The 16,364-nt window shown below is 59.3% G+C and overlaps 1 protein-coding gene across 1 annotated transcript; it reads left to right on the top strand.

Annotated features, from left to right (window-relative positions):
- Positions 1–231: 231 nt before the first annotated feature.
- On the top strand, positions 232–15,815 carry LOC132813889 (retinol dehydrogenase 11-like). Its single transcript, XM_060823280.1, has 7 exons — positions 232–364; positions 851–991; positions 4,765–4,956; positions 7,693–7,854; positions 10,901–11,017; positions 12,182–12,386; positions 15,626–15,815. Exons 1-7 carry the CDS (start codon positions 232–234, stop codon positions 15,813–15,815), a joined length of 1,140 nt encoding a protein of 379 aa, XP_060679263.1.
- Positions 15,816–16,364: the final 549 nt, after the last annotated feature.

Here is a 16,364-nt window from a genome sequence, read left to right as displayed (position 1 = left end):
AACTCGCTCCCCCCTCTCTCTATCTCCCCCTCTCTCTCTCCTTGTCCCTCTCTCCCTCACTCTACCTCTCTCCCTTTCTCCCTCCCTCTTTGTCTCTCTCTCTCTCTCTCTCTCTGTCCCCCTCTCTCTTCCCCCACTACCGTCTCTCTCTCTGCCTCTCTCCCTCCCTCTCTCTCTCTCCCTCCCTCCCCGCTGCCTGCCCAGGGGTAGGGGCAGGAAACCCCCAGCACTATGAAGCGAACGGTGGTAATCTCCTCAAGCGAGGCTGCTCTATCCTCGGCCAAGGTCTCCTGTGATTGCTTCAAGTCAGCCCTCCAGTTTCTTACCCAGCATGCCTGTGTGATCACTGGGATCGCCATTGCAGGTAAGCAGGGGCGTGGTGGGAGGGGTGGGGGGTGAGGTGAGGAAGGGAGAGGGTCCTTGACCCTCACTCACACCCGAAACCACAAACGACACAGCCCGGATAGACGGACTCTGCACGTTCGGCGCCTGATCCTGTCCGTTTACATCGCTCGGTACCGCAACCAGGTCAAGGGATGCCACCAAAACGTCTCTTGCATCGCTGACCCTCCCACAGCGTCCCCTCCCTCAGCACTGACCCTCCCTCAGTGCCCGCTCCCTTAGCGCTGACCCTCCCACAGCACCCGCTCCCTCAGCACTGACCCCCCCACAGCACCCACTCCCTCAACACTGACCCTCCCACAGCACCCGCTCTCTTTGCGCTGACCCTGGGGTGATGTAAGTCAGAGCGGGCGTTTCGTGGGTCAGTGGTCGGTCTCTTCTGCCCCCATGTGCCCTCTGACACTGAACACCCCGATATTTACCCCTCCCCCTCCCTCCCTCCCCACAGGAGCCACTATCCTGATCCTGAGGAACTGGGTGGCTGGTGGAGTCTGTCGGTGTACCAAGCGACTGGATGGTAAGACTGTCATCATCACCGGAGCTAACAATGGCATTGGCCGCGAGACTGCCCGGGAGCTGGCAAAGAGAGGTACGTGTGGGCACTCCCTCACCCTGTACCTCCGAACCCCAGCTCCTCCCTCTCCCCCTCTCCCCCACACTCTCCCCCACACTCTCCCCCTCACTCTCCCCCCCCCCTCCCCTTCTCCCTCTCCCCCTCTCCCCCACACACTCCCCCTCCCCCTCTCTCCCACACTCTCCCCCTCCCCCTCTCCCCTGCACTCTCCCCCTCCCCCCTCCCCTTCTCCCTCTCCCCCTCCCCCACACTCTCCCCCTCTCCCTCTCCCCCACACTCTCCCACTCCCCTCTCCCCTTCTCCCTATCCCCCTCTCCCCATCTCTCTCTCCCCCTCACCCCCACACTCTCCCACTCCCCTCTCTCCTTCTCCCCCTCCCCCTCTCTCCTTCTCTCTATCCCCCTCTCCCCTTCTCCCCATCCCCCTCTCCCCCACACTCTCCCCCACACTCTCCCCCTCTCCCCTCCCCCTCTCCCCTTCTCCCTCTCCCCCCTCTCCCCCACATTCGCCCCATCCCCTCTCCCCTTCTCTCTATCCCCCTCTCCCCCACTCTCCCCCTCCCCTCTCCCCTTCTCCCTATCCCCCTCCCCTTCTCTCTATCCCCCTCTCCCCATCTCCCTCTCCCCCCTCTCCCCCACATTCTCCCCCTCACCCCTCCCCTTCTCCCTCTCCCCCCTCTCCCCCACACTCTCCCCCTCTCCCCTCCCCCTCTCCCCACACTCTCCCCCTCCCCTCTCCCCTTCTCTCTATCCCCCTCTCCCCATCTCCCTCTCCCCCCTCTCCCCCACATTCTCCCCCTCACCCCTCCCCTTCTCCCTCTCCCCCCTCTCCCCCACACTCTCCCCCCTCCCCCTCTCCCCCTCCATTTCTCTTTTCCCCCTCACCCTCTCATATATCCCTCCCCTCTCATCTCCTCCCTATCCCCCTCTCCATCTCTCCCTCTCTCTAACCCTTCTCCCACTCTCCCTACCCCACTCTCCCTACCCCTCTCTCCCTTCCCCCTCCCTCTCCCTCCTCTCTGCTGTTCCCTCTCCTCCTAACTCCCCCTCCCTCCCCCTCCCCTTCCCCTCTCTCTCTGTCCTCCTCTCCCTCTCCCCCTCTCCCTCTCTCCCTCTCCCTCCCTCTCCCTCTCCCTCTCTCCCTCTCCCTCCCTCTCCCTCTCCCTCTCTCCCTCTCTCCCTCTCCTCCTCTCCCTCACCCTCTCTCCCTCTCCCCCTCTCTCTTCTCTCCCTCTCCCTCCCTCTCCCTATCCCCCCTCTCCCAACATCTGCCCCTTCTCACCACCCCCAATGGGCATTTAACCCTATTTGCCCTCAGTGGAGGGCATTTCATGCCCCTCCCCTATAAGGGGTGTTTAATGCCCTAAATTACCCCCCCTCAGAGGGGCATTTATCCCCATTCACCCCTCACCCCTTCAGAGGGGCGTATATCTCCTTCCTTCCCTCCCCCCCCCTCCTGGGGGCAAATCAACCCCTTTTTCACCAGTCTCTCCCTCTCCCCCTCAGAGGGGCACTTCAACTATTTTCGGCACCCACCCTCCCCCAAGGGGGGCGGGGTGTTTAATATCTATCACTGCTCACCCCCTCATGGGGGCAGCGTAACCCCTTGACCACATGCCCCCCAGCTCCCCAAAAGGGGCCTTACAGCTGTTCACCAGTTTGCCCCACCCTGGGGCATTGCATACCCTTCACTACTCCACCATCAGTGGGGTATTTACCCTGATTTGCCACTCCCCCTCCCCGTCTCCCACCAAGGGACCTGTCTCAGGTCTTCCCCTGCCACTGGGTTTGGGGTTTTTCTTGGGGGGGGGGAGAGGGGAACGTGTTGGGATAGAGGGGTAATAGACTTTGGTCATCGCCTAATGGGTTTGGGTTTTTTTTGGGGGGGGCGGGGGTGAGTTTCATGGGGGGGGGTGTTAATGGATGTTGGTCATCACCCAATGAGTTTGGGGGTCTTTAGGGGGTGAGTGGGATAGGGCTAATGGACATTGGCCAATACCCAAACGGGTTTGGTGGGCTTATGGGGAGAGGGGGGAGGGTCATAGGGGGTAATGGGCGTAGGTCGTCATCCAATGGGTGAGCGGGATGGGGCTGGGGGTTGATAACGGATCTTGGCTATCACCCGTTGAGTTTGGGGGTTTTGGAGGGGGTGAGCCGGATGGGTGATAATGGGTTTGGGGTTTGCTGGGGATGATCGTTGGCTATTACCCAATGGGTTTTGGGGTTTTTTGGGGGGCGGGTGAGTGGAATGGGTGATAATGGGTTTAGGGGTTTTAGGGGAGGGGTGAGTGGGATGAGGGATAATGGACGTTGGTCATCACCCAATGGGTTTGGGATTTTTCTAGGATGGGTGAGTGGGATGGGGGATAATGGACGATGGTCATCATCCAATAGGTTTGGGATTTTTCTAGGGTGGGTGAGTGGGATGGGGGGTAATGGACGATGGTCATCATCCAATAGGTTTGGGATTTTTCTAGGGTGGGTGAGTGAGATGGGGGATAATGGACGATGGTCATCACATAGGTTTGGGATTTGTTTAGGATGGGTGAGTGGGATGGGAGATAATGGACGATGGTCATCACCCAATAGGTTTGGGATTTTTCTAGGGTGGGTGAGTGGGATGGGGGATAATGGACAATAGTCATCACCCAATAGATTTGGAATGTTTCTAGGGTGGGTGAGTGGGATGGGGGATAATGGACAATAGTCATCACCCAATAGATTTGGGATTTTTCTAGGGTGGGTGAGTGGGATGGGGGGTAATGGACGATGGTCATCATCCAATAGGTTTGGGATTTTTCTAGGGTGGGTGAGTGGGATGGGGGATAATGGACGATGGTCATCATCCAATAGGTTTGGGATTTGTTTAGGGTGGGTGAGTGAGATGAGGGATAATGGACGATGGTCATCATCCAATAGGTTTGGGATTTTTCTAGGGTGGGTGAGTGGGATGGGGGATAATGGACGATGGTCATCATCCAATAGGTTTGGGGTTTTTCTAGGGTGGGTGAGCGGGATGGGGGATAATGGACGATGGTCATCACCCAATAGGTTTGGAATGTTTCTAGGGTGGGTGAGTGGGATGGGGGATAATGGACGTTGGTCATCACCCAATAGGTTTGGGATTTTTCTAGGGTGGGTGAGTGGGATGGGGGGTAATGGACGATGGTCATCATCCAATAGGTTTGGGATTTTTCTAGGGTGGGTGAGCGGGATGGGGGATAATGGACGATGGTCATCACCCAATAGGTTTGGAATGTTTCTAGGGTGGGTGAGTGGGATGGGGGATAATGGACGTTGGTCATCACCCAATAGGTTTGGGATTTTTCTAGGGTGGGTGAGTGGGATGGGGGGTAATGGACGATGGTCATCATCCAATAGGTTTGGGATTTTTCTAGGGTGGGTGAGTGGGATGGGGGGTAATGGACGATGGTCATCATCCAATAGGTTTGGGATTTTTCTAGGGTGGGTGAGTGGGATGGGGCATAATGGACGATGGTCATCATCCAATAGGTTTGGGATTTTTCTAGGGTGGGTGAGTGGGATGGGGGATAATGGACGATGGTCATCATCCAATAGGTTTGGGAATTTTCTAGGGTGGGTGAGTGGGATGGGGGATAATGGACGATGGTCATCACCCAATAGGTTTGGGTGGAAGGGGAGTTGTGGGATCGAGTGGTCATGGGCATAGGTGATCTTCCAATGGGTTTGGGGCTTTTTTAGGGGGCATGGGATGGAGGGGTTAATGGAAGTTGACTCTCGCCCGGCTCCCGGTTCATGTGCCAACAGGTGCCCGGGTAATCATGGCGTGCCGGGACCTGGAGAAGGGCACCTTGGTAGCCGAGCAGCTGCGTGCCGCCATGTGCAACGACAACATTGTGGTCTACAAATTGGACCTGGCGTCACTCGACTCCATCCACTGCTTCGCCAAGGAGGTGACAGAGAAGGAGACCAGGCTGGATATCCTCATCAATAACGCGGGTCAGAGCCCTGGGGTGGAGGGGGGGAGGGGTGGACGCGGTGTCTGGGAGGTGAGAGGTCCAACACGAAGCCGGGGGAGGTGGCGGGGGTGGGGGGAGTTGCAGGGTGTCGACGGGTCAATGGCGTCAATGTTGAGGGTGAGGTGGTCAGCGTTGGAAGGGTGAGGGGTCAACGTTGGGGGAGGGGTCAACCTTTGGGAGTGAGCGCTGAACGTTGGGAGAGAGGCGGTGTGGTGAGGGGTTAACCATGAGGAGTGAAGGGTCAACGTTTGGGGGGGAGGTGGTGAGGGGTCAACTTTGGGGAGGTGGACGCCAATGTTGGGAGGAGGGGTGAGGGATCAATAATTGGAGGGAGGAGTTGATTTTGGGGGTTGGGGTCAACGTTGGTGGGAGTGGTCAAGTTAGCAGGGGAGACATCAATGTTGAGGGGTCGATGGTGAGGGGTCCATGTTGTGGGTCAAAGGTCAACGTTGGCGGGAGTGGTCATGTTTGTGAGTGAAGCGTCAATGTTGGGGGGGGTGAGGGGTCAACATTGAGGGGTCCATGTTGTGGGTCCAAGGTCAACGTTGGCAGGAGTGGTCAAGTTAGCGGGCGAGGCGTCAATATTGGGTGGAATGAGGGGTCGACGGTGAGGGGTCGATGTTGGGGGTCAAAGGTCAACGTTGGCAGGAGTGGTCACGTTTGCGGGTGAGGCGTCAATGTTGGGGGGGTGAGGGGTCGACGGTGAGGGGTTCATGTTGGGGGTCAAGGGTCAACGTTGGCGGGAGTGGTCAAGTTAGCGGGTGAGGCGTCAATGTTGGGGGGGTGAGGGATCGACGTTGAGGGGTGAGGGGTCCATGTTGGGGGTCAAGGGTCAACGTTGAGGGCAAATCAGCCTGGGAAAGACTGAATGTGGAGGGGGGGCATCAGCATCAGCTGATACCACACCCCCCAGCCCCAACACCCCCACAGGGCACCTCCCCCTCCCCTCCCACCCACCCACACTGGGCGAGACTTGGGCTTGTCAACTATGTCAGGGGGTGTGGGGGGGGGTGGGGCGCCATGGGAGAGAGAAAGAGGGAGCCCGGTGTTTGGCATCGCCCCACCCCACCCCCTCCCCACCTTGGACACGCCAATGGGGGCGACGGGCGGGGTTGGTGAGGGCATGGTTACGAAGATTTGGCGGGGTGGGTGAGCTGACCCTCCCGGAAGTGACTGAGCCCCCCTCCTTCCCCGCCCACGCCTGCCCCCAAACTCCCCCACACCCCCAACCCCCTCACCCTCACCCTTCCCAAACCCCGAAGGCTGTACAGACTGAAAACCAAGATGGCGCCGGGGAGGAATGGGTTGTGCTCTTGGCTGACTGTGGGATCTTGCTGTGCGGTGGGTGGGTGGGGGAGGGAGGGGTGGGGAGCGGTTATACAGGCCTTTCCCCGAAGTGACGATGGGCCGAAGAGAAGTCGTTCGATCCGGGGCTCGGGGAGGGGGAGGGAGGGTCATGTATTTGGGAACAGCAACCATTGGTGACATCGCTGCTCTTCGCAAACTCCCTCCCTCTCTCCCCCTCCCCCTCCCTCACCCTCCCTCCCTCTCTCCCCCTCTCCCTCCCTCTCCCTCCCTCACCCTCCCTCCCTCTCTCCCCCTCTCCCTCCCTCACCCTCCCTCCCTCTCTCCCCCTCTCCCTCCCTCACCCTCCCTCCCTCTCTCTCCCCCTCTCCCTCCCTCACCCTCCCTCCCTCTCTCCCCCTCTCCCTCCCTCACCCTCCCTCCCTCTCTCCCCCTCTCCCTCCCTCACCCTCCCTCCCTCTCTCCCCCTCTCCCTCCCTCACCCTCCCTCCCTCTCTCCCCCTCTCCCTCCCTCACCCTCCTTCCCTCTCTCCCCCTCCCCCTCCCTCACCTTCCCTCCCTCTCTCCCCCTCTCCCTCCCTCACCCTCCTTCCCTCTCTCCCCCTCTCCCTCCCTCACCCTCCCTCCCTCTCTCCCCCTCTCCCTCCCTCACCCTCCCTCCCTCTCTCCCCCTCTCCCTCCCTCACCCTCCCTCCCTCTCTCCCCCTCTCCCTCCCTCACCCTCCCTCCCTCTCTCCCCCTCTCCCTCCCTCACCCTCCCTCCCTCTCTCCCCCTCCCCCTCCCTCACCTTCCCTCCCTCTCTCCCCCTCTCCCTCCCTCACCCTCCCTCCCTCTCTCCCCCTCTCCCTCCCTCACCCTCCCTCCCTCTCTCCCCCTCTCCCTCCCTCACCCTCCCTCCCTCTCTCCCCCTCTCCCTCCCTCACCCTCCCTCCCTCTCTCCCCCTCTCCCTCCCTCACCCTCCCTCCCTCACCCTCCCTCCCTCTCCGTCTGTGCCTCTCTTTCTCAGTACCCCTTCTCTCTTTCCCCAACTCTCTCTCTCTCCCTCCACTTCTCTCCTTCTTCCCCCCTTTCAGCCTCTCCCTCCTCCTCCTCTCTCCCTCTCTCTTTCCCCACTCTCTCACTCCCACCCCTTCTCTCTCCCTCTCTCTTTCTCTCTCCTTTGCTCTCTCACTCCCTCCCTCTCTCTCTTTCTCTCCTCCTCCCTCCCTCTCTCTCTCCTTTTCCATTTCTCTCTTCCTCTCTCCACCACCGCCTTTCACCCTCTCTCTCTCTTCCACTCTGTCTCTCTCCCTCGCTCTCACTCCTTCTCCCCTTCCTCATTCTCAATCCCCCTCCTTTCACCCTCTCCTTTCTGTTTTCTCTCTCTCCTCTCTCTCTCTCTCTCTCTCTCTCCCTTCCTCGTTCTCCAGGGGCTCCCATTGGACCGAGGGAGGTGACGGAGGATGGCTTCGAGATGCAAATTGGCGTCAACCATTTTGGCCATTTCCTGCTCACCATCCTGCTCCTGGAGCAGCTCAAATCCTGCACCCCAGCCCGTGTCATCAACGTCTCGAGTAGAGCCCACAGAATCGGTGAGAGAATCCACCTGCGCCCTCCTTGCCCAGGGTGAGGGGCACCGTCTGGGGGGGAAGGGGGGGTGTGTGTTTTTCCTGGTCAAGCCTTGAAGTCGAGGCCTAGTCGGGCCTAGCAGGAAAGGCTTTGGCGGTGCCTTGGCTGAAACGAGGCCTACGTCCAGGCTGCGCTCCCTCGAGGAAAGGCCTAAACCCATCTCAGGCCTTGGTGACAGATAAAATAAGGAAGGAGGAGATTGCGGTCGAAGAGTTCAATTCCCCCTCCCGCTCCGCTAAGGACATGCAAGTTCTGGGCCTCCTCCCTCCCTAAGGTCTAACCACTTGACGCCTGGAGGAAGAACGCCTCATCTTCCTCCACGGGACCCTCCAACCGCACCGGATCAATGTGGATTTCACCAGTTTCCTCAATTCCCCTCCCCCCACCTCCCTTATTCCCAGATCCAACCCTCCAACGGTCCCCCTTGACCTGTCCATCTTCCTTCCCACCTATCCACTCCACCCTCCTCTCCGACCTATCACCATCAGCCCCCCACCGTCATCTACCTATCACCTTCCCAGCTACCTCCCCCCAGCCCCAAACCCCCTTCCCATTTATCTCAGCCCCCTTTTCCCAATTCCCACATTCCTGACGAAGAGCTTGTGCTCGAAACGTCAACTCTCCTGTCCCTCGGATGCTGCCTGAACGGCTGTGCTTTTCCAACGCCAAACACTTTCGGCCTACTCCTAGGCTGCACACGGGAGAGGCCTAATATCCCCAAGTGGGCCCTCGAAGTGAAAAAACTCTAGGGCAGGCCTTAAGGAGAGGCTCATGGTAATGACTTGAAAATGAGGCCTAAATCCAGGCTGGGCCTTGAAGAAAAGGCATCCAGACCAGAATTGAGGCCTACATACAGACTGGTGTTGAGGAAAGGCCCAAATCTCGACTGGTTCTTAAAGTAAAGGTGTCCAAACTGGACCCGAGGCCTAAACACAGGCTGGTGTTGAGGAGAAACCTAAATCCAGGCTGTGTCTTAAAGAAAAGACATTCAGACAGGTCTTGAGGCCTACACACAGGCTAATGTTGAGGAGAGGCCTAAATCTCGACTGGGCCTTAAAGTAAAGGTGTCCAAACTTGACCTGAGGCCTACACTCAGGATGGTGTTGAGGAGAGGTTTGAATCCAGGCTGGGCCTGAAAGAAAATGCATTCAGCCTTTTTCTTAATTCATTTGTGGGACTTGAGCGTTGCCGGATGGCCAGCATCGATAGCCCATCCTTATTTGCCCTTGAGAAGGTGGTGGTGAGAGTGGCTTGCTAAGTATTTCAGAGTCAACTGTGCTGTGGCTATGGCTCTGGAGTCACATGTAGGCCAGACCAGGTAAGGATGGCAGATTTCCTTCCCTGACGGACATTAGTGAACCAGATGGGGTTTCCCAACAATGGGCAATGGTCATCAGTCAACTCCTAATTCCAGATTTTTAAAAATTGAATTCAAACTTCACCATCTGCCATGGCGAGATTAAAACCCAGGTAGCCCGAAACGTTATTCTGGGTTTCTGGATTAATAGCCAAGCGATAATACTACTGGGCCATCGCCTCCTCTCAGCTGAGGCCTACACACAAGCTGGGGTTGAGGAGAGGCCTAAATCCAGGCTGGGTCTTCGAGAAAATGCATTCAGACTGGATCCGAGGCCTATACACACAGGCTGGTGTTGAGGACAGGCCTAAATCCTGAAGGAAAATGCATTCAGACTGGACCTGAGGCCTACACACACAGGCTGGTGTTGAGGAGAGGCCAAAGTCCAGGCTGGGCCTTAAAGAAAATGCATTCAGACTGAATTTGAGGCGTATACACAGGCTGGTGTTGAGGAGAGGCCTAAATCCTTAAAGAAAATGCATTCAGACCGGACCCGAGGCCTATACACAGGCTGGTGTTGAGGACAGGCCTAAATCCTGAAGGAAAATGCATTCAGACTGGACCTGAGGCCTACACACACAGGCTGGTGTTGAGGAGAGGCCAAAGTTCAGGCTGGGCCTTAAAGGAAACATTTGTCTCCTGGCTAAGTTTTGAACAAACGGCCTGTAACTAGGCTTTGGCTGAGAGGGTGGGACCCAGGCAGTCTCTCAAACGGAATACTGCACGTATCTTGTCCGTGAACAGAACATAGCGTCTGGGATTGGGCCTTCAGAGACAGTCCAACCCGGGCAGCTCTGTCTGACTAGCACACGCTAACTGAGTCAGCATCGAGGGAACGGGCGCTGAGGGAGCGGGCGCTGTGGGAGGGTCAGTGCTGAGGGAGCTGGCGCTGTGGGAGGGTCAGTGCTGAGGGAGCTGGTGCTGTGGGAGGGTCAGCGCTGAGGGAGCGGGTGCTGTGGGAGGGTCAGTGCTGAGGGAGCAGGTGCTGTGGGAGGGTCAGTGCTGAGGGAGCTGGCGCTGTAGGAGGGTCAGTGCTGAGGGAGCTGGCGCTGTGGGAGGGTCAGTGCTGAGGGAGTGGGTGCTGAGGGAGGGTCAGTGCTGTGGGAGGGTCAGTGCTGAGGGAGCGGGCGCTGTGGGAGGGTCAGTGCTGAGGGAGCGGGCGCTGTGGGAGGGTCAGTGCTGAGGGAGCGGGTGCTGTGGGAGGGTCAGTGCTGAGGGAGCGGGTGCTGTGGGAGGGTCAGTGTTGAGGGAGCGGGCGCTGTGGGAGGGTCAGTGCTGAGGGAGCGGGTGCTGTGGGAGGGTCAGTGCTGAGGGAGTGGACGCTGTGGGAGGGTCAGCGCTGAGGGAGCGGTGCTGTGGGAGGGTCAGCGCTGAGGGAGCGGGTGCTGTGGGAGTGTCAGCGCTGAGGGAGCGGGCGCTGTGGGAGGGTCAGCGCTGAGGGAGCGGGTGCTGTGGGAGGGTCAGTGCTGAGGGAGCGGGCGCTGTGGGAGGGTCAGCGCTGAGGGAGTGGGTGCTGTGGGAGGGTCAGGCTGAGGGAGCGGATGCTGTGGGAGGGTCAGTGCTGAGGGAGCGGGCGCTGTGGGAGGGTCAGTGCTGAGGGAGTGGGCACCATCCTTGACCCTCTCTCTCGCCCCCTCTCCCTCTCTCCACAGGAAAGATCCGTTTCAACGACATTAACATGAAAGAATGCTACGATCCCTTGGTTGCGTTTTGTCAGAGCAAACTGGCCAATATCCTCTTCACCAGAGAACTCGCCCAGAGACTCCAAGGTAACCCCGGACCGCCCGGGGTCAGCGAGCGGGCGATACCCAGACCGTGAGGAGTGGGTCCAGGCGGGCAGGGATATCCCATCTCGCTGTCTGAAGATCCAACACAGAGACAGAGAGAGAGGTGATGAATCCCCAGCCTCAACCCACTCCAAGGAGGCAACTGTCCCTGGGAGGGATGGACAGGGTAGAGGGAGCTTTACTCTATATCTAACCCCCTGTCCCTGGGAGTGGGGGACAGTGTAGAGGGAGCTTTACTCTGTATCTAACCCTCTGTCCCTGGGAGGGATGGACAGGGTAGAGAGGAGCTTTACTCTGTATCTAACCCCCTGTCCCTGGGAGTGGGGGACAGTGTAGTGGGAGCCTTACTCTGTATCTAACCCCCTGTCCCTGGGAGTGGGGGACAGTGTAGTGGGAGCTTTACTCTATATCTAACCCCCTGTCCCTGGGAGTGGGGGGACAGTTTAGAGGGAGCCTTACACTGTATCTAACCCCCTGTCCCTGGGAGTGGGGACAGTGTAGAGGGAGCGTTACTCTGTATCTAACCCCCTGTCCCTGGGAGTGGGGGGACAGTGTAGAGGGAGCTTTACTCTGTATCTAACCCCCTGTCCCTGGGAGTGGGGGACGGTGTAGAGGGAGCTTTACTCTGTATCTAACCCCCCTGTCCCTGGGAGTGGGGGACAGTGTAGAGGGAGCTTTACTCTGTATCTGACCCCCTGTCCCTGGCAGTGGGGGGTCAGTGTAATGGGAGCTTTACCCTGTATCTAACCCCCTGTCCCTGGGAGTGGGGTGACAGTGTAGAGGGAGCTTTACTCTGTATCTAACACCCCTGTCTCTGGGAGTGGGGGGGACAGTGTAGAGGGAGCTTTACTCTGTATCTAACCCCCGTCCCTGGGAGTGGGGGACGGTGTAGAGGGAGCTTTACTCTGTATCTAACCCCCTGTCCCTGTGAGTGGGGGACAGTGTAGTGGGAGCTTTACCCTGTATCTAACCCCCTGTCCCTGTGAGTGGGGGACAGTGTAGAGGGAGCTTTACTCTGTATCTAAGCCCCTGTCCCTGGGAGTGGGGGACGGTGTAGAGGGAGCGTTACTCTGTATCTAACCCCCTGTCCCTGGGAGTGGGGGACGGTGTAGAGGGAGCGTTACTCTGTGGTGTTACTCCCCTCAGGGACGGGTGTCACGGTGAATGCTGTCCACCCGGGGTTGTTATGGACGGACACTACCAGGAACATGATGTCCCACCAGCCCTGGTGGTTGCGCCTCCTGCTGGCCCCTTTCTACTTCTTCCTGAAGAGCCCGAGACAGGGAGCTCAGACAACCATCCACTGTGCCGTGGATCCCGAACTCGACACTGTCACTGGCCAGTACTTCAGGTACAGACGGTCGACCCTCTCCCTCTGTCCCTCCCCCTCTATCCACCCCCTCGCTCCCCATGTCTCTACCCCATCTCTCTCCTCTCTCCCTCTTCTCCCTCCCCTCTCTCCCCCTCCCTCTCTCCCTCTCTCCCTCTTCTCCCTCCCCTCTCTCCCCCTCTCGCCCCGATCGCCACCTCTCTCCCCCCTCTGTCCACCCCCTCGCTCCCCATGTCTCTACCCCCCTCCCTCCCTCTTCTCCCTCCCCTCTCTCCCCCTCTCGCCCCGATCACCCCCTCTCTCTCCCCCTCTATCCACCCCCTCCCTCCCCACACACTCTCCCCCCCTCCCCTCTCTCCCCCCACTCTCTCCCCTCCCTCTTCCTCTCTCTCTCCCCCTCTCACCCCGATCACCCCCTCTCTCTTCCCCACACTCTCCCCCCTCCCCTCTCTCCCCCTCTCGTCCCGATCGCCCCCCTCTCTCCCCCTCTATCCACCCCCTCGCTCCTCACACACTCTCTCCCCCCTCCCCTCTCTCCCCCCACTCTCTCCCCTCCCTCTTCCTCTCTCTCTCCCCCTCTCACCCCGATCACCCCCTCTCTCTTCCCCACACTCTCCCCCCTCCCTCTCTCTCCCCCTCTCACCCCGATCGCCCCCCTCTCTCTCCTCCCCTCTATCCACCCCCTCGCTCCCCACACACTCTCCCCCCTCCCCTCTCTCCCCCCACTCTCTCCCCTCCATCTTCCTCTCTCTCTCCCCCTCTCACCCCGATCACCCCCTCTCTCTTCCCCACACTCTCTCCCCCCCCCCTCCCCTCTCTCCCCCTCTCGTCCCGATCGCCCCCCTCTCTCCCCCTCTATCCACCCCCTCGCTCCCCCCACACTCTCCCCCCCTCCCCTCTCTCCCCCCCCTCTCTCCCCTCCCTCTTCCTCTCTCTCTCCCCCTCTCACCCCGATCACCCCCTCTCTCTTCCCCACACTCTCCCCCCCTCCCCTCTCTCCCCCTCTCGTCCCGATCGCCCCCCTCTCTCCCCCTCTATCCACCCCCTCTCTCCTCACACACTCTCCCCCCTCCCCTCTCTCCCCCCACTCTCTCCCCCTCCCTCTTCCTCTCTCTCTCCCCCTCTCACCCCGATCACCCCCTCTCTCTTCCCCACACTCTCCCCCCTCCCCTCTCTCCCCCTCTCGTCCCGATCGCCCCCCTCTCTCCCCCTCTATCCACCCCCTCGCTCCCCACACACTCTCCCCCCTCCCCTCTCTCCCCCCACTCTCTCCCCTCCCTCTTCCTCTCTCTCTCCCCCTCTCACCCCGATCACCCCCTCTCTCTCTTCCCCACACTCTCCCCCCTCCCCTCTCTCCCCCTCTCGTCCCGATCGCCCCCCTCTCTCCCCCTCTATCCACCCCCTCGCTCCCCCCACACTCTCCCCCCTCCCCTCTCCTCCCCTCCCCCCCTCTCTCTCTCCCCTCTCTCCCCCCACTCTCTCCCCTCCCTCTGCCCTCTCTCTCCCCCTCTCACCCCGATCACCCCCCTCTCTCTTCCCCACACTCTCCCCCCTCCCCTCTCTCCCCATCTCTCTCTCTCTCCTCTCTCTCAGCCCTTTCTCCCCCACTCTCTCCCCTCCCTCTCCCCCTCTCTCTCCCCCCTCTGTCCCCCTCTCTCACCCTCCTCCCTCTCCCCCCTCCCCCAGTCTTCCCTCCTCTTCCTCCCCTCCCTCTCTACCCCCCTCTCTCTCCCCCCCCTCTCTACCCCCCCCTCTCTCTCTCTCTCCCCTCCCTCTCCTCTCTCTCTCCTCCTCCGTCTCCCTTTCTCTCCCCCTCCTTCTCTCTCTCCCTCCCTAACCACCCACACTCTTTCTCCTCCCACCTCTGTCTCTCCCATTCACCTCACGGCCCTCCTCTCTCCCCCCAACACCCCACTCTCCACCCTGTCTCCCCCCTCTTTCCTCTCCCCCCCTCCCCCCATTCCTCTCTCTTCCCCTCCTCTCTCTCCCCCGCTCTCAGCTGTCCCCTCTCTCCCCCTCCCCCGCCCCTCCCCTCTTTCCCTTTGCCTCTCTCTTCCTCTCTTTCTGACCCCCCCCAGTTCTTTATCCATCTCCCTGTCACATTCCCTCCTGCTCTTGCGCTCTCTCTCTCTCTCTCTCTCTCTCCCCCGACCCTGCTTCTCTCTGTCCCTCTCGGACCCTGGTTCACCCTCTCTCTTTCTCTGTCTCTCTCTCTCTGTCTCTGTTCCTTTCTCTGTGTGTCTGTCTCTCTCATTCTCTCTCTGCCCCTCTCTCTCCCTGTCCCTCTCTCTCTCACTCTCTCTCTCTCTCTGTCCGTCTCTCTACCTGTCTCTCTCTCTCTCAGTCTCTCCCTGTCCCTCTCTCACTCTCACTCTCTCTCTGTCCCTCTCTCTCTCTCTCTCCCTGTCCCTCTCTCTGTCCCTCTCTCTGTCCCTCTCTCTGTCCCTCTCTCTCTCTCCCTCTGTCTCTCTCTCTCTCTCTCTTTGTCCCTCTCTCTCTGTCCCTCTCTCTCCCTGTCCCTCTCTCTCTCTCAGTCTCTCCCTGTCCCTCTCTCTCTCTCACTCTCTCTCTGTCCCCCTCTCTCTCCCTGTCCCTCTCCCTGTCCCTCTCTCTCTCCCTGTCCCTCTCCCTGTCCCTCTCTCTGTCCCTCTGTCTGTCCCTCTCTCTCCCTGTCCCTCTCTCTGTCCCCCTCACTCTGTCCCTCTCTCTGTCCCTCTCTCTCCCTGTCCCTCTCTCTGTCCCCCTCACTCTGTCCCTCTCTCTGTCCCTCTCTCTCTCTGTCCCTCTCTCTCCCTGTCCCTCTGTCTGTCTCTCTCTCTCTCTCTGTCCCCCTCACTCTGTCCCTCTCTCTGTCCCTCTCTCTCTCTGTCCCTCTCTCTCCCTGTCCCTTTCTCTCTCTCACTCTCTGTCCCTCTCTCCCTCTGTCCCTCTCTCTCCCTGTCTCTCTCTCTCTGTCCCTCTCTCTCTGTGTCCTTCTCTCTCTGTCCCTCTCTCTCTCTCTGTCCCTCTCTCCCTGTCCCTCTCTCTCTCTGTCCCTCTCTCTCCCTGTCCCTCTCTCTGTCACTCTCTCTCTTTGTCCCTCTCTCTCCCTGTCCCTCTCTCTCTCCCCCTCTCTCTCTGTCTCTCTCTCTCTCTGTCCCTCTCTCTCTCACTCTCTCTCTGTCCCTCTCTCTCTCTGTCCCTCTCTCTCCCTGTCCCCCTCTCTTTCTCTCTCTCACTCTCTCTCTCACACACACTCTCTCTCTCTCGTTGCTCCGCAGTGACTGTGAGATTTCGGAGGTAGCGTACTATGCTCAGGACGAGTGCATGGCCAAGTCTCTGTGGGACCTGAGCTTTGAGATGGTCCACCTGGAGACCTCACCATGCACCATCAATGACAGCCTTTACTGGTCCATGTCACACCTGATCCGTGGTACCAACGCAAAGAAGAGCCGCACGTGTGTCTACTGATCTGATTTGTGTCTTTAATTACAGATAGAGTTAAAAAACGGACGGCTATATTCAGTCTGGTGATGTCTCGTGTCTGCGACTCTCTCTCCCATCTTCCCACATCCCCGATTCAGCTCATAGCACCCGGGCTTTCCACCTGACCCACTCCATGGCCAGACTAATCCGCTCCGCGTTTTCCCAATGGCCAGTCCACTCCGCTCCGCGTTTTCCCAATGGCCAGTCCAATCCGCTCCGCGTTTTCCCAATGTCCAGTCCGATCCTCTCCGTGTTTTCCCAATGTCCAGTCCGATCCGCTCCGTGTTTTCCCAATGTTCAGTCAACCCTCTCCGTGTTTTCCCAATGTCCAGTCCGATCCGCTCCGTGTTTTCCCAATGTCCAGTCCGATCCTCTCCGTGTTTTCCCAATGTCCAATCCGATCCGATCCGTGTTTTCCCAATGTCCAGTCCGATCCTCTCCGTGTTTTCCCAATGTCCAATCCGATCCGATCCGTGTTTTCCCAATGTCCAATCCGATCTGTTCAGTGTTTTCCCAATGTCCAGTCCAACCCTC

Source organism: Hemiscyllium ocellatum, unplaced genomic scaffold (genome assembly GCF_020745735.1).
Source record: "Hemiscyllium ocellatum isolate sHemOce1 unplaced genomic scaffold, sHemOce1.pat.X.cur. scaffold_518_pat_ctg1, whole genome shotgun sequence".
Taxonomy (NCBI): Eukaryota; Metazoa; Chordata; class Chondrichthyes; order Orectolobiformes; family Hemiscylliidae; genus Hemiscyllium; species Hemiscyllium ocellatum.
Note: the sequence above shows the minus strand (reverse complement) of the source record. Positions and strands in the feature narration are given on the sequence as shown.